General features: G+C 48.2%; 2 protein-coding genes and 2 non-coding genes across 4 annotated transcripts; 1 reads left to right on the top strand and 3 right to left on the bottom strand.

The window, feature by feature from the left end:
- Nucleotides 1-862: 862 nt before the first annotated feature.
- a6 lies at nt 863-3,586 on the bottom strand. The gene is made up of 2 exons (XM_001355386.4): nt 3,146-3,586; nt 863-3,061 (listed from the first exon to the last, which is right to left on the bottom strand). The coding sequence occupies exon 2, from the start codon at nt 3,057-3,059 to the stop codon at nt 1,650-1,652; it is 1,410 nt and encodes a 469-aa protein (XP_001355422.3). The 5' UTR covers nt 3,060-3,061; nt 3,146-3,586; the 3' UTR covers nt 863-1,649.
- Nucleotides 3,587-13,748: 10,162 nt separating this feature from the next.
- TRNAG-GCC (transfer RNA glycine (anticodon GCC)) lies at nt 13,749-13,819 on the bottom strand. The gene has a single exon. It is a non-coding gene; the product is annotated as a tRNA-Gly (tRNA).
- Nucleotides 13,820-13,930: 111 nt separating this feature from the next.
- TRNAV-AAC (transfer RNA valine (anticodon AAC)) lies at nt 13,931-14,003 on the top strand. Its single transcript has one exon. It is a non-coding gene; the product is annotated as a tRNA-Val (tRNA).
- Nucleotides 14,004-20,258: 6,255 nt separating this feature from the next.
- On the bottom strand, nt 20,259-21,572 carry LOC6902073 (trypsin-3). Its single transcript, XM_002133570.3, has 3 exons — nt 21,071-21,572; nt 20,720-20,990; nt 20,259-20,630 (listed from the first exon to the last, which is right to left on the bottom strand). Exons 1-3 carry the CDS (start codon nt 21,502-21,504, stop codon nt 20,265-20,267), a joined length of 1,071 nt encoding a protein of 356 aa, XP_002133606.3. The 5' UTR covers nt 21,505-21,572; the 3' UTR covers nt 20,259-20,264.
- Between the last annotated feature and the right edge of the window lie 3,454 nt (nt 21,573-25,026).

Below are 25,026 nucleotides of genomic sequence, written 5' to 3' on the forward strand. Positions count from 1 at the left end.
GGAGGCAGTTATGCTCATGCTCCTTTATCTTATATTTATCGCTATCGCATATGCATCGACTGTTTTCTATCGGATATCGCTTGCTATCGATTTCTTCTCAAAATAATAATCCGTTGTAACTAAACAAAACTCTTTTTGTGTCGGTGGAAATATGCACTGATTGTAGCATACAATAATAATACTACGATATAGGTCAAGCCATGATTAGAAAGCAATCATAAGATCGAACCGCCTCCAGTGACATTCTAACATTTGCATCTGGATTCCTTTTAGGTCATTTATTCATTCATATCATGACTCCGCAAGGCCGAAGAGAGCGCAAGAGATGGAGTCTTAGTAATCGGATAACTTTTGATGGGAAAGTACTCTTTTGGTACCATCAGCACGTGTGGATAGCACACGAGCGAGCAAATTTAGTTTTACTTTCGTAGTTCGCTTACACCCAATGACTAATCTTTGATATTGATGATCTTAAGCCTGCTCTAGGAAAGATAGAGTGACACGGATAACCCTACAGGTAGGGCCAAGGACAAGGATGTACAAAAAATACGGCATCAGACACAGTGAGAAGGAACACCCTTTGGGCTAAGGGTACTAGACGGGCTATTAATTCTGATTCATCTGGCAAGACAATGATCACATGTCCACGATGTCGCAGCTTCCTTCGAGCTGACTGATTCACGAGACTTTCCATAATTTGGTTTATCATAAAATTGTTAGTCTTTCCATACCAACTGGCCCAGGGGAGTAGGACCCGGCGAGCTCTTACTTTTTGGTACTCCAAGGAACGGAGTGTAGATTCTTCTTAAGACTTATCCACAATGCAAGAGTGATGGAGCGCACTGAGTCAGATCTACATATGTACATGGTGCAGCTTACATGATATATATATTTTTGAAGTTCTATTTTTACATATTTCCCTTTTACATGATGAATACAGCAGTAGGATAGGGATATACAGAAATGTATGTACAGTATAGTTTATTCCGATCTAGGGGCGGGGATCGGTTAAATATAATACAGGTTTCTCAATCTTCGACACCTACAATATTTATTCGGGTGTGTTGTGTGTGTGCATGTGTGTGGATCATCTGCTAATGGTATGATGCACACAAACTACACTTGGCTTAATCGAAATACTTGCATAGCATTAAATCTAATTGTGTGTGTGTGGTTTTTTGTATATATGAATATTGGGTTCTCTTTTCCATTTTTTTCTGTGTGCCTGCAAATTTACTATTTTCTCTCCTATAAATTTTTACAAATATTCCTTACGTTTTTTTTTCCAAAAATCTCTGGGCTCTAATCTTCCTTTTCTTTCTTCTACTTTGTACGTTTGTTTTTTTATCGTCTCTCATTCCGTTAAAGCTTAAACTTAAATTTATGAGAAAGACAGAGATAGAAAGAGTGGTATAGAGAGAGTGAGAGAGAGGGAGAAAGAGAGAAACAAAATCATGAGACGGGTGGGGTTCGTGGTTCGGGGGTACACTGGGAAAATCATGAGGGCGCGAAATACTAAATCTACTTTTATATTTGCACTACTAGCTAATGCTAGGAAAGTCTGAGCCCGCGACTACATCGTGACGCGAGTCCGGCTATTGGGGAATGATATTATGGCTTGGCTTTTGGGGCTCCGTCTGGCCCGTTCTTCAGCCCAGTTTACGGCGACGCGGTAATGGAACCGTGGATGTGGTCGCTGTGTGAGCCATCACGGGCAGTGCCAGGGCCACGGGCGGTGCAAAACCACCGCCTGCATACTGCAGATGCTGCACCACCGACAGTTGGGGCTGCTGCTGCTTGAGCAGCTTGGCGGCGGCGTGTGCTTCCGCAGCCACCACTGGGTAGACCAGATCGGATCCGAGCCCTCCGGCTGTGTTGTTGATGCTGCTGCTCTCGCAATCGTCGTCGTCTGAGATCAGTGATATGCTGAGGTCGCTGGACAGCTTGAGGGATATGGGCGTGGGGGGCGATGGCGCCACCAGAGGCGCCACTTTGGCACGCAGGGCTGGCGACAGCTTCTGCAGCTGCTCGGGCAGCAAATCGTGCGTGTACTCAGGTACTCCGCTGGACGCGAGACCCTCACGCAGCTTGCTCAAGGAGAGCTCGTAGATGCGATTCGCAATGACCGTGTGCACGGTGGTTTCGTCCGGCAGTGTGGCCGTTATGCCGCTCCCGACATCTACCTCCAGATATCCATCGTTGCCGTTGCCGTGACCGCTGTTGCTGCTGGCGGCTCTGCCCATGCCATTGGTGGATGCTGTGTGTGGCGGTGCTGACGGTATGTTGCAGGCTTTGTAGTTACCGGAGTGAGGCGGGTGGGAGTGTCGCAGGCGTGCCTGGCAGTTGGCAGTGGTGGTATTTCGCGGCACCAGAGACACAGTAACCTCTTCGACGGTCTCCGAGAGTGTTAGCGGTGCCAGCGGTGGGGGCGAGCGCATCGAGTGCTGCCTGCGCACATACTTGGCGATGGCATTGTCATTGTTCTCGTCATCACTGGTTATCAGTATGCTCTCAGTCAGAGATTGTGAGTGTGTGGATGTGGATGTCTCCCGCCCCAACACACATGTAGTTGTCACAGCGTTGCCCTGGGACATGCCGTGTTTTGGGACCCTTCGCTGTGTGTATCCCCTGCTGCCGCCGCCGCCTCCGTCGTGTTGGTGGATGCTGAGTGTGGTTGCCGGCATAAGCAGCAAGTTCGGCTGATGCATGAACAGGCTGTTGCACGTTGATGACGCACCTGCCGGTACTGGCTTTGGCCTCGGCTCCACAATCGCGTTAACGTCGTTGGTGTCGTCGTCGTCGTCTGACAGCAAATCGATAGTGACATCTGCAGGCAGTGTGGCAGCGGCCAGAAGATGATGCCTTTGCAGCGTTGCTGGGCAACGCCGTCTGCCACGTTCAGTCTTAGAGGCGAACGCCTGCTGGGCGCGCATCTCGGCCTTGCAAGTCTGTTGGTGCTCACGCAGGCGCTCCATCCATTTGCAGCGGCGTCGTTTGAGGCGTCTGTTGTCGAATAGCCTGGGCGATATGTAAAATGGTTCGGAATGTCTTTGAGTCATATCTGAAAGTTGAAGAAAGAAGACATATGGTGAAATCTGTAGACGATGGCATCCAGCGGACTCTTCTTGCTGCTTGCTTGCCCAACCGTTCAATTGCGTTCCGATTGTTGTTCCTTCCTTCGTTTGCGCTCCTTTCCTAGCTCTTGTTTGCCGATGGGGCGCCGTGCGAATTGTCCAGCAACTGTTGCACCTCCGCCACCAGCAACAACACCACCTCCACCACCACCACCACCACTACCACCAACGCGAGTACAGTTAGATCTGCTGGCGCTGTTGTTACGGCTGCTGCAACTTGCATAATTGCGTCTCAGTGGAAAATGCACTCTCCCGTAGGGGCTGCTCTGGTTTAGGCGCTCTGCCACCTTATGCACAACATTTTGATTTGGGAACTTTGCCGCGTTCGTTAGTTTTCTGTACGCAATGCAGCTAAATGTTGCGCTTTTGTTGTATTTTTTGTGATTCCGAGTCTGTTTATTTTGTGGTAGTAAGTGTGACCGCGGTCAAAATATACCGTAAGGCCCTTAGAAAAATACCAAAAACTACCGTACATATACCGATGGAAAATACCAACTTATTTCCTCACTGTATGAACAGGTGAACAACTTGAGATAAACCATGGAAAATAATACTGTTTGTGAATCCTTGTTGCAGATTCTCTTTACTTAGAAAAAAATTGCTATCTTTCTTCAAGTTTTATCACCTTCGGGGAGTATATTTATCTTCCTCCTGGTCGACAATGGGTTAATCGTTCTCTCTGCGAGATCGGAAATCCGAGTCCGATGATAATACTCGGTTTAATATTACTTGACAATATAATTGTATCCGATTGATGACTCAATTTTCTACAAAATATGATGGTTTTAAAATCTCTTATTATTGGTTTAAACAAATAAGGTAACGTCATGAATGTAGGAATGTAGGGACATTTTTTCGATGAAAGGTATATTCTTGCGATGAAAAATCTCTCCACGGAGAGAGAATATCCCAGAACGAGGCAGCAGACAACCGGTTTCGATACTATCGACTGGACAGTCGCTAGACCTGCGCGCCAAAGTGGAATTTGAATGCATCCACTGGAATAAATTTAGGAAAGCTTTGGTTTTATGCCAGGAAGCACGATTTGAGGGAGCAAAATTTAAAAAAACTTGCTGTCGGAAGTTCATAATGATTATTGATTGATAAAATTAATGATATATATCGCAAAGAATCGTAATATCGTAAGTATACCTTCAAATCAATTTCGACGTCAAAATACACAGAAAAGTGCTTTTTATACCGTGTATGGTAACACTAGATGACGGAACTGCATGTAGCAAGCAACCTTGTCTGTCGGCTGGTGACACTGTTCAATTTTACATTCGACGCGCTAGTGTATTATTCTGACATGCTTGGCGCCAAATTTAGAATAATTTTAATTTAAAATATAATTTAAACTAAACATCCGCTCAGCACCCCAAAGCAGGAATCAAACAAGCCACCCACAGCCAACTCCATCAGGCACCCAGCTAAAGCATCGTTAAAACCCACTACCAAGAGTCCAAAAAAATTAATAGAAATAATCATAGAATCCACAAAATCCACTCAAAATCTACTCACGGTGCTACAATAAAAACTACCAAGGAGAAATTGGCGCCACCCACAATTTTGAGACCCACTCAACCTGGCAGGCGCAGGCGCTCTGACGCCCTGCACTCAAGCGAAAGCTTTCACTCGAATCGAACTACAGAACTTTCACTCGACCGTTTCGATTTTAGATTCTATTTGTCCAAGTGAATTGTTTTTATTTGTATTTTTCAATTGTTTTGACAGACTGCAATCTGAGCATTTGGTGGAGGGTGGTGTCCTGTTTCGAGGAAGCCTGAGTCCACACTTCTCATGAGGTGTTTTCATGTTCAACTGAAAGAGAGCTAACAGGAGATATCGGTCTTATCAACGAGCGGCAAATATATCCCCTATGGGTATAGAAAATGATCGAGTCGAAAGGGGTCCACAGTCCACATTCTACATTCCAGTCGGCGATAGAATCATCTTCTGCTGGATCCGTTGATTATCTTCCAAAGACAAGTGATAAGATGAAAGTACGGAAGAGCGCCATCGAGGACGCACAATATACAGGAGACCCATGAGAAAGGGGAAATCCATGTAGCGATGCAGATCTTAGATGCAGTTGCAGTTGCAGTTGCAAGAGCTCTCCTTGTGTGCGGAGAGGGCATGCAAGCCTCTCAGTGATGCTGAATCCACTCCTGCAGTAACCCGCAGATGGACTTAGCCCAGGCTTAGAATAGACTACGACACGCCAAGGTAAACTCTAACTAAGATACTGAATTGCCGCCACGGCAACATTTCAGATCAGTCGCATCGCGACCGCAAGGCCCTGAAGCCCAGCTTAGCTGCACCGATGCCATGCCTCTGCAGTGGGAGTGGACCAACATTACCTGACACAAACTACACAGAGAAGAGTGCGGGCCAGAGCTTAAAGAACTGAATCGTGGGAATGCCTAAAAGTCAAATGAGCTCCAGCAGCGGTGGCAGGGATGGGGATCCTCTTTAAGTAATTCACGCGAATGGCTCATTTCCCTAGCAGAGGGCAGCACATGGGCGGGGCTGGTGTTGGGCCAGGGACAGGGGCAGGGGCAGGGGCAGGGGCTGCCCTTGGCGAAGGATACCGCTAGTAGATAGGGCTACTGTGGCGGAAGGGGAGAAAGGAATGGTAAGACAATAGACAGGAACCACAACAGAAATTATAGACTCTGGCTGGGTCGGGCTTGACTGGGAGTTGGAGTTGAGTTTGGCGCTCGCTGTGCGCTTGAATGCCGGCGTTGCACCGTCTCCTGTCTCTCGTTCTATGTGACTGTGCGTGTGTGTGTGTGTGTGTGTGTTTGTTGGTTGTGTTTGTGGATTGCACTTTGGCCGTTTAAATCCGTATCCGTGGAGCACACAGCACAGGCACAGACACAGGCACAGACACAGGCACAGCCGCGTCTTGGCGCGCCACACGCAGACGTAATCGACTCGCTCTAGCTTTGACTCCGTCTCCGGCTTCGTCCAGGACCCTCTGCCAGCAAACGCTTCCTGACTCAGTCAGACCCATAGCCAAGTCCGGCCCGACCCGACCCGACACGACCCGCCCTTCACATTAAAATGAATTCCCTTTGTAAAGACAACAGTGGAGGAAAGAAGGAGCACCAAGGACTAAGAACTGAGAGTCGGGAGTCGAGAGCTGGAAGTCGATTTGAATGAATGCACGTCCTGGCTGCTCCTCAGCCCCGATGCTGTAGCTGTAGCTGAGGCTGAGGCTGATGCCAGGTCTGACGACTCCAAGGAGATGGGAGAGGTCCCTCGTCATGGTTCGCCCGCTCCCTCTCTCCCCGATGATGGAGTCGGCGGAGTCGATGGGGCGCCTGCCGCCGGCCCCGCCGCGTCTTTAAGTGTTTGCCATCCTTAGGTGTTGAGTTTGCATTGTCTTTTTGTTTTCGCCGTCTGCCGCAGTTGTTTTGCTTTAGACATTCCCTTCCCCTTCCTCATGCACTGCCCTTCCACGGTGCTGCCCTTTTCTTTATTGTGTTTTGGCATTATGCCAAATGTGCAAAGCCAACAAAATACCAAAAGATTGCACATTGCACCTGTCCTTGGAAGCGGCACTTTGGCCTAGGGGCTCGGGTGTGGGGACCGGGAATATCCTTTGGCTTCTGGTTTCGGAAGGAATATTTCAGAGTCGTCCTTGCTGGCTCTTGTTGCACATGGCCGGCCAGGCTTATTGATGCTGATGCTGCTGCCTCAGGCTGATGCTGATGCTGATGCTGATGAAGCCCTCCCATGGCTCTCTCCTTGATGATCATTTAAGTGCTCGGGAGTCTCAAAAGTGCCCTTTGGAGATAGCCAGTAGATCGGTGGTCAGCTGAAAATGCATTTTCACTTTCATCTGCTATTCTGAGAGCGATTTCGAGGCAAGTGGAAATCGATCCGATTTGGGGCATGTCTCGAGAGTGCCACAAGCGGCTTTTACTTTGAGTACAAAACGTGGATTCGCATCGCAGTCTGCAACAGCTGCAGAAGCTTAGAGAGTACGATAATTGGAATCCGTGCATGTCCAGCAGCGCCGACAATTAGATGGCCGTCCTTTTAGCCATTGTCCATTCGCCGTTTGCCCACTGACCTCCCCCCTACTCCCCCCCCCCCCCCTACTGTTCCGCTGTCTATTGACATTATTATAATTATCGAGCAGGCAGAATGGATATGGGAATGGCAATGGGGATGGGGATGGGATGGAAATGGCCATATGCCCGAGTGGTTCACCGACTGAGCAGATGGTCCGTCTAAGTGGACTCTTAGGTGGACGGCAATCAAAGGCGGCGCACCTGAAGCGGTGGAGATACGAGACCTGCAGGTGGGCAGGACAGCAGGACAGCAGGACAGCAGGACAGCAGGACAGACGGCTCTAGGACAGCAGTATCGGTGGCACTGTGGCAGTGCCAGTGGCATGAGTCTGGGGTAGCGGTAAGTAGAAATTTGCGTCAATAGGATTGTTAAAGAGGCTTAAGTTAAATGGGAAAACTTCCGAATCAATGAACTGCAAATTGCATGCGAAATGCCAAAACGAAAATGTCGCCGGCCCCGGCTCAGGTCCAGCCGTACAACTGAGCAGCGTGTCCTTGTGAGTGTGTGTGTTGCACGCACGTCAATGTACATATGTATGTAAGTGGCGTGGGACTGTGTGGGAGAGTCCTGGAAACCGGAGTGAAGTCGCCAAATAAACAAGCGCGGGACAAAAATGTATTTATACACAGATCCATATGGGAATGCCACAAATGACACACCGTGAATGTGTCGTTCTCTTGCCAAGTTTGTATCCGTGACCACAGCCTGGACCTAGTGCAACGGCAATAAATATCCTTTTTGGGCCATTGCGAGACGCTTGTAAATTCATCCTTCCGTGCGGGAATCGGAGTCTTCAAGCAGCTGCTCTCAGAGCTCTCGTTGAAGGAGAAAAACTGAGTTTATTTCATAAATTTCGGATTGTCTTTGGTCTCCTTCTCGACTGCAATAGTCTGAGTCGCAATCCCAGACTAAGTCCCCAGTTTCCCCACTAGAACTCAGCCCGCCCCAGCCCTAGACTGACTCAGTTAATGGCAATTTCATTTTCTTCGGCAACTTACATACGAGATAGATACATATATGTACATACATATGGATGTAGAGACGATGACAGGGGATTCAATTTCGCGCATTGTCTTTTTGCTCAATCCGTTTTTGGGGCACAAACACTCGGTCTTTTTTGGTGGAGACTCTGCTCGTAAACTTCAGAAATATGTTCCATGATGGCAGCCAGGGTAGAGAGGGGCCTGGGCCTGGGCCTGGGCCTATACTATACAGTGACGGGAGAGTTCGTCCCCGACTGCATGTGGGCTCCACTTGTGTGTCTACTAATCTGGACGAAGGATACGTGCTGGTGTATATGTGAGAAGAGATGGTAGTGGCAGGAGTGTGAGTGTGAGTGTGAGTGCGAGTGGTCGTGGGCGTGGGCGTGGAGGGGACTGCTTGTGGCACTCGTACGGGTCCTGTGACGTTTGTCTGTGTATTATCCTCGGTAATGCATGCAAAGATGCTGCAAAGTAGCTTAATACTTTATGCTCGCAATGAAAAGCCTTTTTACGATCGCATTATGCTTGTACCTACTTATATTTCTGTAGTTATATCGTGCGTCTATTCGATACACAACCTCCCCAACCCACCAGCCCCATGCAAAAGATACAAGAGGGTTTGTGCGACGACTATAAGTGTGTGTCGCATTAACTTGCACGAGTCTTGCACGAGTGTGCTGTCTGCCGTCTGCCCTCTCCAGGATGAGAGTCCTCTCGCTCTTTTCGCAACTTGTAGCCGTATCGCATTTTACACCAGGGTGCATGTTAAATGTGCGACACCCATGTCGTATGAGTGATATCTTCAGTGCATAAACTATGCAATAAATAAGTTTATTATCGCTGCTGCTCTGCTTTGCAGAATAGTCCCATATCCCCCGCCCCCCTCCACACGGTTGGTTGCGATTCAATATTGGGGTACCCAGTGGGACTTTTATGAGCCACTGGTACGTACCTCGGACTTGGAGTTGGTGCTGGGTATCTGTCAGCTCTTCTTCATTGCTTGCAAGGCTACCTGCTCGTGTTTCGCGTTTCGTGTCTCGTGTGTCCCAACGCTGCCTAATTGGCCTTGGCTTTTCCGCTAGCCCGGTGTCCCTGTCCTCCTATCCCCCTTTCCCACTTTGCGCTTGGCGACAGTTTGGGTCCCGCAATCGGCCTGCAAAGGTCGATCTGCTGCACCACACGCACACACACACACATTGGGGGCTTCGGTTTCACGGCTCTCCCGCCAGTGAAATATATTTTGTGCAGTAGTACTAGCAGTAGTCCGAGGAAATTGTTTTGTTGCCGTCGTGCCCGTGCCCGTGCCAGTGTCCGTGCCCCCATTTGTTGGTCGTTGCTGTCGTCGTTTTTCGGTTTCTCTCTCTGTGTGTGCCTTGGTTTCCTTTTGCATTGTTGTAATTATTTTGCTGCCGCTGCCGCTTCTAATTAATACAAATGGTTTGATACACAATAAAGATTTTTCAACTTGGCTCGTTACTGGCATTCGCATTCCCCTCGTCCCGCTGCCCCGTCCGAGCCACGGTCCTGCAGGTCCGATGCTTCTGCTGGTTGTCCTGCGTTGTCCTCGTTGAAGAAAAAAGTTTTCCCATTTCGGAAAGTTTTTATTTTGTGCTGCCTCCTCCCACGCCCTCATACCGCACTTCTGTTCCCTCCTCTGCTGCTCCTCCCACCCTCGCATATACTTCTGCAGCTCCTTTTGGCCTGCAGTTGCACTGACACACATACACACGCCCGGCCCCCCCGGACCCCCGGACCCACGGCCCGACCCCTGCACCGTTATCTCTCTTTTGTTTTGGAGCTTTTGCTTTTGCTTTTGGTTTTGCCTTTGCCTTTGCCTCTTCGACATCTCGCCAGCGTCATCATCGGAAGGCTGCTTCTTGCTTCTCTCGCAGCGTCTGCTGCCGTCTTCATCAACGTGCATTGTTTTTGTGTAATTTTGCAATAAACAGCAAAACAATTTCCAAAAAAAAAAGGAAAGGAAAGCAGAGCACAGAAGAAGAGCCGGCAGGAACAACGACAAAGCAAAGGATGTAACGTTTTGCCAAGTGGAGCAACACTGAGCCAACCGCCATGCAAACGGGGGTCGGGTCGGCTCGGTCTCTCAGGCAAAACGAAGGCAATGCTAAAAACCCAGTTAAAAAGTTGCCCTACGCTGTTGCCCCTTCCCCGCCGCCCAGCTGCCATGCACTTATAAGTGCGACCAACCAACTGTTCATCCGCCATTTTCGCAATGTTCTCTCCAGCAGTAGAATGAGCAGCAGCAGCAGCAGCAGCAGCAGCAGCAGCAGGCAGTGTGGCAGAAATACTTTTGGTTGCGTTTGTGGAAGGCAAATGTTATGCCTTCATTTAATATGTGAACTGCTGGACGTAGTGGCCGGTTTCTGTGGCATGGAACACGAAGGGGAGGCCCGCCCATCCGTGGGAGCAAATTGAGACCTTGGATGCGCATGGAATGGCTTCTGGGGGCCTAGTTTGCATGTGGAGCAGTTAATTTGTTATTGTTAGTGATTGCTCCTTGCCGGTCTCCCTAATTGAAATATATTTAGTAAAGTTTGCGTTCAATTTGCATTAAATTCTGTTTAAATATTGGTCTGCATATGTCCCTTGGGGCCGCTTGGACAAACTTGTAACGAGAATTCTGAACTCTCAACTCATTTCAATTCCACTCTCATCCAAAGTGGAGTCCCGCATTAGCATTGGCCAAGTGCCACAAAAGGAAATGAACTGACGCGCTGGCTGGAAAAGGGATTGGGCAGGATAGGGGAAGAGAAGGGGAAGCGGACAGGGGCACAACGATGAGCACTAAGCCAGCTTAATGACCACTCATTACCGCTAATTGATTTCAATTAAATCACGCTCGAAAGCGGCAGCTAAGACGCTGGCACACACACACACACACACACACACACACACACAGCGGAAGCGCGCCAATGTAGCCGCAACAACTTAAACAACAATTACAGAAATAATCAGGAAACGGAACAAGCAGCACCAACAACAGAAACCAACAGCAACAACGGTTCTCCAAGGAGCAAGAACCAGTAGCGAAGCCAAGCCAAGCCAATCCGCAGCAGAGACTGTTCAGGCTGTTCAGGAGAACGGGCGAACGGGCGAATGGGCGAAATTTCTGAAAGTAAAACAAGCAAAAGCAAACACAGAGAACGGTCGGCAGAAGGAGGTGTTGAGGGGCTCCAAGTGTGTCTGCCACGTGGAACTCGCATACATCAAGTGACCGACCGACCACCCACTGTCGCTCTGCTCTGAGGCGTTCATACGGCAGTAGCAATGGAATGTGGTCCATATCGTGGCTTATCCCACGAACCAATTCGGAGACGAGCATCCACACGAACCAGCGGTCATAAATTAGGGCATCTTTACATAACTTCAGCTTCTTAACTCAATAAAAACGCCAACACTTGGACAGTGCGAACAGACAAGACGAGACGAGACTCGGATCCGGCCTAACGAGCCATCAGCCAGCGTCCCCTGCCCCAAGTCTCTGCCGTGGTCTACTTCCCCTGCCCCGAACAGCACTCGACCGTTGCGGCGGCAAAGATTTTCGGATAAAGTTAATTACAACTCATTGGGCATGCGGGACGAGAGAGAAGGGAGAAAGGAAGGAAGGGGAAGGGGAAGGGAAAAGTTAAGTTCTTACGATGGAGAGTGTTCCCATCCTCAGATCCGTCCACAGATTCTCTGATGGAGCAATTAACAATGAAACTACACTTTCTAATTGGATGAAAAGCTTTGCAAGTTTTCCTTCCGTTTTCCATTCTTTCTTGGCGGCTATCCGATGTGCTTCCTTTAACAGCCGCCGCGCTCGAAAGGCGGAGATAGGATGATGGCCTGTCCATCCGTCCGTCCGTCCGTCCGTCCGTCCACTTAAAAAAGCCCACTGATGAACTGAATGGTACTCGGATCTGACACGACTACAGCAGGAAGAAAACGTACTGTCCATTCGAATCTTTAGCTTTCAATGTCAGCATTTGGACTGCAATTGTTTGCAAAATCGAAAAATTATAAGAAATTCTACCGGCTAGTCGTAATGTTCGTGTTATATGAACTACGAGATGTTTCTGCAATGTTCATGATAGGTCCTGGGGCCTACCTATGTATATTGGATTCAAAACAGCTAAAAAACTACTGGATCCAAATGATTTTTACGTAGAGGGAAACTGTGTATCGGGATCTTGATGCCGAGACACTTGTGCCTTATCAGTTCGATTTGCAGTAACTACGCAAGCCTCTTCCACGCTCTTATTCATACTCACTCACACGCTCTTTCTCGTGGAGTGAGCGCTCTTTGGCGGAGGGGAGCGAGGTGTAACTTCTGGTGTTGGACAGAGAGTGGCATATGTAGCGGTATATAAATCCGAAGTGGAAACAGATTAAATATTTTACCTTTCTTATCAAATAGGTCATTATGTGGTCATATCCTCTAGACAACCAAATCGGCTTTCACACTTTCACTTTGCAAACACTTTCCGATTTACTTTTGAAAACGGAAAAATTGGTGCTCCTGTTATCGCAAAACGCAAAACTGTTCCGTTTTCTGTAGCATTTTGGAGGATACGCACGCATCACAGGAGAGCGGATACAACATTGGTTTGCTGTAGGTTCTATAGTCTCTGAGATCTAGGTCCTCGAAAATATGGGCCAAATCTGGAGAATACGGTGGATGGGGCAATTTGGCCGTGGCGACGTCGCGACGCGTCGGAGGTGTGAGCCCGGGCGTTGTCATGGTGAAAGAAAACTTTTTTCTTCTACAAATGGGACCATTTTTTCTGTAACTCGGCGTCCAATCGTTCGATATAGTAGAGTCCCGTGATAGCTTTGCCCTTCTGCAGGTAGTCAATGCAAATCACATCCCATAAAACGGTGCCCATCACCTTATCGGCTGATAAGTCTTCGCCTTCTTCGGAGATTTTTTTTTTTCAGTTTTATAACATCAGCGGACAAGTCCGCTTCCACACGTGGTCAAAAAACAACTACGAGTCCAAATCGTCTAAAATTTTGACAGCAGCCGTCTAAAAGAACTGCACGATAGTAAATCTCTTTTGCGATACTGGCACCATCGGGCGGTGAGGCTAAGTACTTATCAGACCACCGTCGTACATCTATCTTTACCCAAAAAAGTATAAAATATTATCTCATTCGAAGACATTTCTTGACGCGACTTCCATTCTCCAGATCAATGATGAATCCAAATATTGATGAGGTGAGTGTTTAATAAGAACTCTTTTTTTTCCAAACTTATGCACTACGCATAGGAAAATATAACTTAATTAAAATTAAGACCATCGCTAAGAAAAGGTGCGATTTGCGGCACTTGTGCCCACGCTCATTCCTCCTAGAGACAGCTACTGTCGGTTCCTGTTCATGTTCATGAACACCAATAAATATGCGAAAATTGCATAGCTGAAACGTTATTCGTAAAGGTTATTTCTATAATATAGTATTAGGACTATATTGATATTTAAATAAATTGTAAAAACAAAAAGAAGAAACAAAAATAATACCAACTATAACGAAAAAAAAAGCGTATATCTGCATCGGCCGGGAATCGAACCCGGGCCGCCCGCGTGGCAGGCGAGCATTCTACCACTGAACCACCGATGCTATGCATGTAGATGGCGACAGATCAGTATTCGCCTTCCCCTCTGGCTACAGGGAGTAGGGAATCCCTCTGACTTCTCTCTAGCAGTACGCCACGACGGCGGAGATCAAGGCGTTTCCGTGGTGTAGCGGTTATCACATCTGCCTAACACGCAGAAGGCCCCCGGTTCGATCCCGGGCGGAAACATTTTTTTCCCTTGTCAAGCTCGTTCGAGTAATTTTGTCCTCAATTTTAATGGGGGCATGGACCACATTTTTGGTGGTTGGAGCTTTGTCGGCGGAACTAAAATTATGGTAGGTTTTTCTTGGATACCTCAAAGGACAAAAAGTCCCGATTTGTTTGTTAATTCAAAACGATTAAGCGCGGCATAAGCTTTGGCTTCGACTCCAGCCGAACTTCATCGATACTCGACGCTGGAGGAGCAGCAATAAAGGTGCCGGTAGGGGCGGAGTAAGAAGCAGTACTCAGAAAAGGAGACCCAGGAGCCAGCTGCTTCCCAACTGGCTCTTTTTAGGAACTTTCTCGGCATCCTTTACTTGGAGTCCTGCAAAGGCAGCAGCAGAGACAAATTCTTGGGCATTTTTCGAGGCTGCAGCTCCGTGGACGCTTCATATTCAATAGCAGCAAAGGCGCCGCTGACAACAAAGTCGCCAACAACAAATTAATACAAATAGCCTGCAGTGGTCTGGGCCATAGATTACACTTTCGCAGACAGATTCGCCCTTTGCTGGGGCTGTCTCGGCCGCTGGCGAAGTCCGTTGGCTACTTCCTGCAGGGTAGCTTGGGGCAGATCCAACCGACTAGCCCCTAAGACCAAGACTAAGGCTTTATCTTTCGCTATGTATGCGGTGATATTGTGTAGAGGGTATGTTAGGGTCTCGTCCAGTGGCCGCTGCTTGTGTGTGCTCTACCGAATCCAATCCTCCCACACTTGGCCTAAGCGTTCTCTCATCGGTGGCTATCATCTCCAATGCAGCCGCTGCCTTGCCTCCTTCCCAAAAGGCTTCTTTCTTCTGTTTGGCTCTCGGACTCGGACTCCGAGCAGGCTAATGCGCTTTAAGTATGCGGGATAGAGACGCGCTGTGGCACTGTCTGGCATGGTGTATGTACCCCCTCTGTACGTGTATATAGTAAATTATTTATTGGCATATTTGGCTTTTGAATCAAACACTTACGGATAGAACAGGGACAGGGACGAGGACATTGAAGGCGAAAAGTGAAAAAGTTTTAATAGAATTTCTTGTTTGATATCCTTTTTTCGCATTGTGTTTGCTTTGAGCTGTGGCCCCAACCACAACCACAACCACAACAACAACCACAAATCCAGCTCCATCTCCAACTCTATTTCCGTCTCCGTCTCCGTCTCCAATACCAATCCCAATCCCAATCAAACTGAATCCCGCCATTTCGAGGCGTTAGTTACATTGTATCTCCTTCTTTGTTCGAGCTCCTGGCATGTTTGTCTATTTGCTGGGTCGTTTTGTTCGCACCTAATGTTTTGTTATTATTGCCCTTGGAAGTGTTTTGTTATGTTGTGTCGTGAGCCCTTGGCTCGCTCCTCCACTTTCTTTACTTCTTTCTACTCCTGCTCCTCCTGCACGTGCACCTCATCATCCTGCTTCTCCTGCTCCTTCTGTCTGTCACATTTTAAGGCCCAAAGCGAGTCAAAAGTCTAAGAGCACACTGGCTTTGGTGTGGTCTGATTTGGTCCTCGCACCAATTACTGTGCATACGTGATGAGGAGGATGAGAAGCCTCATGCACTCCTCTTCTCCCCCAAGGGGCGACTAGTGCTTAATCCAATTACATAATTAGTCCAACTATGCGGCCAATAAAGTCGAGAGTCCGTGCTGCTTGTCTGTGTCCGTGTCCGTGTCCGTGTCGGTGTTCATCCTGGGTGTCTGCTAAACAAATGCCATTGGTGACTGCATCGGTGGCAATCAGGTTTTTGTTACGATTCTTGTTTGTCAAACATATGATTTGATTTGGCCGAAAGCGCGCCGCTACTACATGTCGGAGGGCGGACTTTCGGGGCGGTGAGGGGAAATATGGCCAAAATATGGCGCTATAATAATTTTCAATGCAAAATTTACACATGCATAATTAATTAGTATCAAAAATTTAATACTCACACTTTGTATCTGCTTAAATATTTACACTTCGTGCCAAATTTGTATGCAAATCGCTTTGCTACAGACTGACAATAACGGGAATATTCATACACACACACACAGACAGACAGACACATAAAGAGAGAGAGAACGAGAGACACACAAGCACCCACTCCTTCCACAGACAGACACACACACATACAGCCGCACGCGAAATGTCAGACAATTAAAAAAGCATACACCACAGGGCACTTGCCTAGATCCTAGGCCTGGTGCTTTTGCCCTCCTGTTCGTGACGGTTCTGCGCAGATGGCCACTGCTGTGGCCCGCCACTGTGTTGGGCAAACAGAATCGAAACGGGTTGCCTGCCGTTGGCGTTCCTATCGCTCCCTCCTGGCTGCCCCGTCGCCCTGGCCTGGCCCGGGGTGTGGGCGGATTGGACGGTGGAGCAGCTCTGTAGCCAGATGAATGAGTGGGTGGGTCGTTCTGTTGGTCGGTTGGACGGTTGGACGGTCGGACGGTCGGTCGGTCGGTTGCTGCTGGCGTTGATTGTTGTTTTTGAAAACCCTTTTGGTGTTTGCATTTAACGAACAGCGCCACAACGACACAGCAACAGAAACAGCAACAACAATAGAGCCAATATAACAGGCACATGGATGGATGTGGATGTGGGATGGGATAGAATGGGAGCATGAGGGACTATTTGGAGCTGGCGAGGCGAGGGCTTGGGAAAAGGAAAGGAAAGGAAAGAGGATGAAGGGTCTGGGCACTGGGGCTAATAAAAGGCTCGTTACAATGAAAACAAATCAAATCGCAGGCCAAGCCATCATCCGTCAGACCAAAAGCAAATCCAAACGAAAATGAAACACGACTAACGAATGCCACCGACAAACAGGAAGTAGTTTGAATTTCCGGTGTCATTCGGATCTGCCTATGCCCAGCCCTAGCACGAACCCACACACACACACACACACACACACCCACACCCACACCCACACCTACATGCGCTCCAGTGGATGCTCCTGCTCCTGCGTTTGCTCTTACTCTTTCCCGAATCCCCGCTCAACACACGACCGCGACTATTGCGCCTAAATTTCCAAATTGATTACCGCCGGAGAATGGTTGGGCCGGACAGCCGGACAGCAGCGGCAGAGGCAATGGCCGGGGTCAACTCGGCTTCACTTTGAAATGCCATTAAAATGTATTTACAAACGCAAATTGATAGTGATTTTGGTTTGGTTTGGTCGGTTCCAGCTCCAACTCCAGCTCCGGACATGGCCATCTCGGTGGCGATGGGTCCATGGTCGGCTTGTGGTTCCAGAGTCTCTGCTTGAGCTTTGGATTGGTTTGGCTTCGGTCTCTCGCTCTGGCTATCCACGTGTTGACGTTTCGGCTTAGCCGTCGATTTGTCAGCACGCATCGCGAGTAAACCATTCGTACGGTTCCAGGCTCCAGGTCCAGGTTCAGGTCTGCTGTGTGCTTGGGCTCCACATAAACCGCCCAGCGCCAACCAATGCATGCTCATCTCATCATTGGAGCCGCCTGCCCTTTGTGGCTTTTCAGCGATTGCGTGTGCCTATGCTCTGCTTGTGGATGGGGCCTGGATATGGGCATGGGTAGGGGTTTGGGGATGGGGATGGGGATGATGATGGGTGTGCGTGTGCGTGTGCCTGAGTATCCTGTGGAATATAAAGAGTAGTTTTTGGCACTTAGCACGTCGACAGGTTGCCGATTAGCCGTACGCACCGGGAAACCTGTATGCCAGTGGAGGGTGGGGGATGCATTTGGCTATAGGATTGGGATACTCTTTGGCTAATGTTAAGCAGGTGATGGAGATGGAGAGGGAATGCAAATCCCTTCTGTGTGCTTAATTGTTAAGTATTGTTGAAGTATTGTAGCCTGGGTCATCCACATACAACATGGACAGGGACATGGACTGGGCTTGTAGATTCAGCAAGGATCAGACCGAGACAAACGACGACAAAGACGACAACTTTAACAGCAATTATTCTCAAATGAAATGCAAGTTCATTTGAAATGCAATTTCTGGCATGTGTCTAATATATGCAAACAATTTGCTTTGCTTCCAGGCAAAAAGGGACTCGGATCAGTCTATTGAATGTTTGCGTGTGCGTGTGCATGTGCGTGTGCGTGTGCGTGTCTACAGCCAGAGCCCAGTACAATAGCAACAACAATGATAAATCAATATGCAAAAGAACGAGACCGCTCACGAGCCAACTTGGTAAACAAGAAGCGTGACAAAATGATAAAGTGTCGACTCCTCCATGGCAATGGCGATGGCGATGCCGATGGCTCAGAACCCAACTTAGGGCTCCGTGTGGGGGCACACAGGGTGTTTTGTGTGACACTCAGTGACAGAGGGGGAGAGCACAGCAGAGCAGAGAAAGGCAGGGCAGGGCAGAGAGTCTACCATAGCAAAGTGAGCAATAAACATACGCGATTAAATTCATTATGAACACTTGAACAACACACAATACGAATGCGAAATGACAGACCTGATTGCATGTGTGTGTTTGCCTCTGGGTTGCCTCCTCGTCACACACCCACAAACACACACACACACACACACACGGGGGTCGAGTCGGAGTCGGTCCCACATCAATTTAACATTGTTTTGCCGCCTTCCACCGTCTGCCGCCGGCCTGGACCTGGCCCTGGCTATGGCTCTGGCTCTGGCTCTGGCCACCCACATTGGGGCCCTGTTCGTGACTTGTGTGCTTGAGGGCTAAGGACTAAGGCCTGTGGCTGGGCCATCGCACTTGTTATTCTTCGGTTTTTCTAATTGTATGTGCAAGTGATTGGAGTGTGCGTGTGCGATTACTAATTGCATTGCTGATATTAAATCAACATACTTCCGCACTGATTTCTCACGGAGATCCAGAACAGTCCCCATCCCATCGCACATTCTGAACCTGCTCTGAACTGTTGCATTTGTCACACTCGAGGTGGGATTTTGAGGGCCAGCTTCCATTGGAGCAGTGGATCTTGTACGTTCGTACGAAAAATTTAATAAAAGGAAAAGAATAAAACAGTCAAATTCTAAAAAAGATGTGTATTCCTCTATGCATAGTACTTTAGTTGCCCTATATTCACAAACAGAAAAATCACAATAATCGAACTTACCGTCCGTCTGTCTGTCAGTCTTGTGTGATGAGTAGTTCTCAGAGACGAGTGTAGTCTTTTTGTGGGATCCACAATTTCGCAAGACGAGAGCACCAAAACGCAGAATCATAGAGAATGACCATATCTGATCAGATCGGATCATTATTATAGCCAGAAAGGACAAATTAAATTGCAGTGGCCACGCAACACCTTCCACGCGATTATCCATTCTCTGTTTCTCTCTCACACACTCTTCGTCGTGCACTGTGTGCCCTCTGGCGAGATACATATGTAATACGGCTGAAGTTGGTGTGAGAATAGAAAAAAAGCGATGCCAAACGACATATAAAATATACTGCACAAATTAAATAAATAAGTTCACATATGTATGTACATATATACATACTGGCTGAGTAGAGCCGCGGCCCTTGCCATGGTGGATATTTTGTTGGAAATGCCCATAAGCTCTTTATTATCAGGCTGAGTCTCTGCCTCAGCGACTTGTGTTACAAAAGAAAATCATCTGCAAAATCATCGGCATCATATTTATGAAAGATTTCCCTCTAGTTGGGTGCCTCCTGTAGCTCCTTTATTAATCTCCAGTCCACTCAAGTCCTCAAGCTTCTGCCGCTGGAGGACGAGGAAGAGAACGAGAATGCTACTGTTACCCCTAATTGGTCTAATCAACAGTTGGTGAGTGCGCGAAATTAACCATTGCCATTTGTTGCATAATGTTCATGCTTGAACGTAGCGGCATGGGGCATGCGGCATGGGGAAGGTGTTTGGACCTGATGCGATAATTGCTGTCACAAACAGTGCACCTATGTATCCGCCTGCAGCGAAACCATAAACCGTTGTCCCACGATCCACACATACACATGCGTATGTGGCGGTATGCACCGCATTTTGCAATTGGCTCCCAGCTCCACTCATCCCCCCACACGGGTACGGGTACGGGCCCAGTCACGGACACGGACACCTCCCACGTTCTCTATATCCGCGAGAGCCTGACAGGCCGTGCCCGTTGGTTTAGTCAATTTTGGTTTGTCGTTTGCAGGCTGGCTGGCTGGCTGGCTTGTAGGTTGTATGTTGCAGGTTCACAGGTACACCGCGATGAGCAGCGAACGGTGATTACTTAGTAGCTGCACGTCGGCGACGGCCACGTCCACGTCCCCCTGTTGAATGCAGAGAAATGAATGCACAGAATGTGAAATCTAATAAACATATATTGACAGATGGATCAGAAGCATCAGTAGGTGGATCAAGACGAATGAAAGGGTGACGGCGACCTCGTTACGAGTGCTGCTATTTGTCTTTATCCAATCACCAAAGAAGGAAACATCCGTGTAGACGCCGGCCGATTTGGGCTCGCCGCAGCCCGCACCAAACGAGACGACGCCAACTACAATGCTATTGCACATGAGGGGACCACCGGAGTCGCCCTGGCAGCTATCCACCTCGTGGTCGTTCGCGTCCGAGGCACAAATCATGCCCTTGGAGAAGCCCTCCAGCGAGGAGCAAAAGGATTTATCATTGACCGCCACATCACCATTGACGGCCTCATCGGGAGTTGGACCGAACTGAGGGAAAGAATGAAATGAAAGACAGGTTAGAGCTAGGGAGCGGCAAGTGGGGCAGCTTGGGCCAACTTGGGCCAACTTGGAGCAACCTGTATGACCGTGCCCCAGCCCACGACGGTGCACTTCAGTCCCGGCGGTGGCGAGGAGCTTGATAGAGTAATAATTTGGACGAACTCGCCATCAGGGCTCAAGTCTTTCTTTAACAAGAGTAGGCCTATGTCATTCTTGAGCTGCCTTGGCGAGTACTTCGGATGGGGCTTTGCCGAAGAAACCTCTCGGATCTGCGTTTGGTCTGTGCGCTGCAAGCGTCGCGGCGTACCGGCCACGATCCTGATCCTGCTGGCCTTTATCCTGGAAGTTCTGCATTGGGAAGAGGCCAAAGCAAAGGCATGAAATCAGATGGCTGCAGTAGCAGAGAAAAGCAGCTACCCGGTACAGACCCCTTGTAGAGGCAATGGCCAGCCGTTAGAATGACCTTCGTGGAAATGACTGCTCCGCCGCAAAAATGATTATCGCCAAAAAATTTGCGTTCCTGTTCTGATCGCACAGAGACCACATATTTGACCAAGTTGTTTTTCTCCGGCCGATATCCGCCTGTGATCAGAAAGTGAAAGTCGGACATTTTGCCATGGCTTCCATTTGTTCTCAACAGTTGTTCCGTGTCCTGATCCAGCATACTGGAACCCGACCATTGTCCTAGTGTTGAGGTGTCGGCGGCGGTGGACCCAAACTCGGACATGAGCATGCCGAGATCCCTGCTGCTGGACGGATGCCGATTGCCAGTTGATTGTGGCGGCGAGGCAACGCCGTTTTGCAAAACCGTCGACATCACCATCACGATGCAAACAACAAATTTTGACGGTCTTATTTTCATGTTGCTTTTCAGTAATAACTGACTGGAAACGCCAGTCGAGGCGACTGTTACCCCTACTGATCCGGAGTGTCGTAGCGTCTATATTCTAATCATCCCAGTCATTGGGTGGCGATCTGATAGGCATATGAAAAACTCCCGCACATAAATAACTGAAACGCGTAAGTGGGTGTAGGTGTGTGGGGGACAGAGGAACAGTGGGTTGTGTGTGGAGTGTGAAGTGTAGCAACAGGAAGCATTACTTACTTGGTCTACTGCGCTCTGCAGTTAGACAAATTCCGGGCGCACTTTGTCAAGTCAAAGTCAAAACACCCGCTACACCCGCCTCAACCGCTACACCCAGCCTTAGCCAGACAACCAACCGGCGACAGGGGGTGCTGGTCCTGTCAAGTTTGGTATCCCTCACTCTCCTTCCCACAGGCACCGGTTCTCGAGCCCGTTCTCTCGTCCTGCCGTCAAGTAAGTAGTTGGTTGTTTCATGTCACTTACGAGTAAGTCGTAGCCTTTCCATGCTTTTGCCTTTGCCTTTGCCTTTGCCGGCGTGCCCGGGTGTCTGCCGAGTTGAAGGTGTTGGTCGGGGCCGTTATCATTAATTTGCAGGCTGCTTTTTACAATATTTTACAAGATATTCCTTTTCCCCTACGCTCCACACTCCATACTGATGACAGGCAAAACGAGGTCGGGGTAGACTCCCAGACCATGGTTCTCGTGAGAGAGAGCTTTTGGAGGGGTTTTGCCTCGACCAAGTTTTTAAGTTGACTTGTCATTTTGTCCGCTTACTAAAGACAAATTTGTGCGGAACGAACAAAAAATAGTCTCCATATTTTACCAAGCGGCCCACATTCATTCATATTCACCTACAGATTCAGAATCTGACTGAGACTGAGACTGAAACTCCCACCCACCGTGCAGCAGCTTGAACATTTCCTGCGTGCTACAGGAAGCCCGGAAAGCAGGACCATTATGGAAGAGAGAGGCAATCGTATCTCTGCGTCTGTGGCCACACAAGCTTTTAATTGTCCTTCAACAATTAACAACTTTAGCAAATTTCGATCAGCCCTATGGGTTTTCAGAGCGGGAAAATGCCAAAGCACTGAGATTTATGTGATGTGAGAAGTAGAAGCAGTAGGCAGCAGCTGTGAAAATTCCCGTAGGGGCAGGGCATCCACACAATTATGGCACCTGACTGCCCTCAGATAGCAGACAGTGGACATGGACTGCCATACATATTACTTATCGGTCATGGACTACGAATCCAAGCATTGATTATTGTTGCCTTTTGCAGTTTTAACTAAAACTCATTGAGGGCCCAGGACTGCCGAATCCAAGTACCAGCCAAAAACCATTCTGACGACTCACGATTGTCGAGAGCTCAGTCGGAGGAGCTGCAGCTTCGAAAATGCCAGAGACAAAGCCGTAGTAGGAGCCGTAAATTCCGTATACTGCTTTGCCCCTCAGGACATTTTGGCTACGCTCCTGCTCTGTTTTTGTTTGCATACATTGATTGAATTTGTTCACGCCATTAAATTTGCAAATTGCTATCGGCAATTTTGCATAAACTGCACTGTAAGATTTTACAGCACAACTTCCAGTCAGTGTCTACTACTACCCTGCACCTGCACCGGCACCTGCACCTGCATTGCTAATATCCCTGGCCCGAGCCCCGTGCCCCTGCACCGGCTTTGCCTTCAGCTACGACTTGGTCCATTGTCCGTGTGTGTGGAGGTTTCTGGCAAGGACAAGGACAGCCAGACCTGGACCAGGACCAGGACCAGGACCAGGACCAAGTCCGGCACTCGCATACGAGTCATTAAATATTCATACGGCAAACCACGCAAAGCAACCCCAGAGTGCTGGCACTTGATGACACATTTGATTCCCGCCTGTCATCGCATCGGCCAAGTGCAAGGCCGAGCGTGTGGTAATTGCCATGGACAAGAGTCCCGCTTCAGATTCAGACTCCAGCTGGTAGCCGTCATCAGTCTGGGATATGTTTGGATAGGGATAGGGATGATAGGGATGGTTGCGATCTGGCTAAGGACCGATTCGGGCTTGCGACCCAGCTGACCTTTGTCTGATTCGCATATGAGAGACACAAGCACTGCTTAAAAGAAAAAGCGCTGAAAAATTTAACTTATCTGTCCTGAGGGAGCAGGAAGCAAAGCTTTTCCGCCGTGACAGGTTGGATTGCACGGGGATTTGGCACGCGGTTCGGGATCGGTGCAAGGGGCGTGTGGAATTTCCCAAAAGTCGTTTCAAGATATTTACAATAATACTTTAACTTTAAGACGACTGTTGCCTCCGCTCCAACAAGTACATTCAGGCATTCCATTGCCTCTGAGAGGCTGTGGCAGAGGGTGTCCCAGGCGGGCTCAGTGCTGGGCCACTGGTAATATATTCACATTACCCCACTCAGCAACTCCTCCGCACTCGCAGCACTGCCCCCGTTTATTTCAGTTGCGGGCCTCTCAAATTTATGATAAAAGTTGCGCTGAGTGGATAGCGAATGGGGCTGCCACTGCCCCTCGCGTCCCGCGGCAACATTTCAACAATTCTCATTTCGATGCAGCTCAGCCTTGGTGAAGGTCAATGGTAGCTGGGGCAGCCTCGGTCATTTCCCAGACAACCGATGGGTCCCACGATGAAGTAACCCACTGCAACTGATGCGCATATGCAGTATTCACAGGTGAGGGTAATGTATCTGTCAGCTAAGCTCCGCTATCAAATCATAGTATTGCGTTCTCCGGTATTCGCAAATCGTAAGATTCTTTCCAATTCAAACGCGGTTGCTATTTAGCTCCCAATTTCTAAAATGAACTGGACATAGCACATAAATAAACATTTGTACTGGCAGAAAACCACTATAAACATATTTGCTGATGCTTTGAGTTTATATTTACATATTTATTTAATACATTTGCTCTTTGGGGTGTGGTCGCAAACACTAAGTTGGGCGTAAATAGTCGCTGGCGCACAGTGGGCCAGCAGTCAAAACGAGGTGACAAAACTCAAAGCAGAGATAGAGAGATGGAGAATTGCATAGAATAAATAAACACATCTAATAGAGAAGTTCCTGAGCTTTCAAAAATCGAATTTATAAAATAATTGGACTTTTAGCTTGGGAGATATGAGCACTCAAAGTTAAAAATTGTTTCAGTCAACTATTATTCACTTAATGCATCTTTCAGGTGGAATAAAAAGTAAACTATGTAACGTATGATTCGGTTTTTGGTATCTTTAAGTCGATATTTCTGTTTTTATCAATACTAATAACAACTGGTTCGTTGCATACATAGTTCTAAAGAAAAACGAATTTTCCACACTATCTTATATGAAGCCAGTTTTTCAACTTTGACTTAAGTTTACAAAAATCACCATCTAAATTCTCCCCCGAGACTTTTTATACCCGATACTCAAAATGAGTATTGGGGTATATTAGATTTGTGGTAAAAGTGGATGTGTGTAACGTCCAGAAGGAATAGTTTCCGACCAGATAAAGTATATATATTCTCTATTTGCATCAAT

The sequence above is a fragment of the Drosophila pseudoobscura genome, chromosome X (assembly GCF_009870125.1).
Source record: "Drosophila pseudoobscura strain MV-25-SWS-2005 chromosome X, UCI_Dpse_MV25, whole genome shotgun sequence".
NCBI lineage: Eukaryota > Metazoa > Arthropoda > Insecta > Diptera > Drosophilidae > Drosophila > Drosophila pseudoobscura.

Coding starts and splice junctions, on each gene's coding strand:
- LOC6902073 (XM_002133570.3), bottom strand. CDS start 21,504: ATGAAAATAAGACCGTCAAAATTTGTTGTTTGCATCGTGATGGTGATG. Junction 20,991..21,070: donor GGCCATTGCCTCTACAAGGG/GTCTGTACCGGG, acceptor TTCCCAATGCAG/AACTTCCAGGATAAAGGCCA. Junction 20,631..20,719: donor GCTGGGGCACGGTCATACAG/GTTGCTCCAAGT, acceptor TCTTTCCCTCAG/TTCGGTCCAACTCCCGATGA.
- a6 (XM_001355386.4), bottom strand. CDS start 3,059: ATGACTCAAAGACATTCCGAACCATTTTACATATCGCCCAGGCTATTC.